This window comes from Eimeria mitis, genomic scaffold (assembly GCF_000499745.2).
Source record: "Eimeria mitis Houghton genomic scaffold, Emh_scaff11579, whole genome shotgun sequence".
NCBI classification, from domain to species: domain Eukaryota; phylum Apicomplexa; class Conoidasida; order Eucoccidiorida; family Eimeriidae; genus Eimeria; species Eimeria mitis.
Genome location: NW_024012185.1, coordinates 1 through 983, shown reverse-complemented (window position 1 = coordinate 983; position 983 = coordinate 1). Strand labels below are relative to the sequence as shown.

At 60.1% G+C, this 983-nt stretch overlaps 1 protein-coding gene across 1 annotated transcript; it reads left to right on the top strand.

Moving 5' to 3' along the window:
* Positions 1–229: 229 nt before the first annotated feature.
* Positions 230–924, top strand: EMH_0100490 (uncharacterized protein; the record flags this gene model as incomplete). Its single annotated transcript, XM_038022185.1, has 2 exons — positions 230–751; positions 907–924. 2 exons carry the CDS (start codon positions 230–232, stop codon positions 922–924), a joined length of 540 nt encoding a protein of 179 aa, XP_037878039.1.
* Between the last annotated feature and the right edge of the window lie 59 nt (positions 925–983).

Genomic DNA, 983 nt, shown 5'->3' with positions numbered 1-983 from the left:
TTTTTGTCTTCTTTTCTTTCTTTGTTTTATAAACCCAAATAAATTAATTTATAAAAATAAAATAAATAAATAAATAAATAAATATATATTTTTTTTCTCTTATTTAACCCCCGCAGCTAAGGGCCCCCGGGCCCCCAACCTTCTCTAGCCTGCTGGGGGGCCCCCGCCAAACCCTAAACCCTAAACCCTAAACCCTAAACCCTCGTACTGGGTGCAGCAGCAAACAAAAATGTCGAGAGAAGGGGCCCCGGGGGCCCCCAAAATTAAGAAGGAGAAGGGGGGCCCCCCAGCAGTACCCCGAGCAACTCACAAGAAGGAGCAGCAGGCCCCTGCTGCAGCAGCAGCAGCAGCAGCAGCAACAGCAGCAGCAGCAGCAGCAGCAACAGCAACAGTAAAGGTGAAGAAGGAGACCGACGGTGCCCCTGCAGTGGCAAGGCAGCGCCAGCAGCAGCAGCAGCAGCAGCAGCAGAAGCAGCAGCAGCAGCAGCAGCAGCAGAGAACAACTGATACAAAGAGGGCCCCCAAACCCTCTTCTTCTATTTCTTCTTCATCTCCTGAGGGGCCCCCATCAAGGCCTTCCCAAGGGGGCCCCCAAGAGGGTACTAATGGGGCCCCAGAGGGGCCCCCCAAGAGCCGCAGAGGGGCCCCCGGGGAGGGTACTGAAGCAGAAGCTGTAGAAACTCAGGGGGCCCCTTCAGGGGCCCCCCCAAAGGGTACTTCCAAGGGGGCCCCCAGAGGGGCCCCCAAAGGGGTACAAAAGGGGGCCCCCAAGGGGTTAAAAGAAGAGGCCCCCGAGGGGGCCCCCTTGGGGGCCCCCCCCAAAGGGGGGCCCCCCAAGGGGAGAACCCCCAAGAGGGAACAGGAAGAGGCCCCTGGGGGCCCCCCCTCTGTGGGGGCCCCCAAAAGGGGGGCCCCCAAGCATGAGGGGGCCCCCATGGAGGGGGCCCCCAAGGATGGGGGGGCCCCCAGGGAGGGGGCCCCCC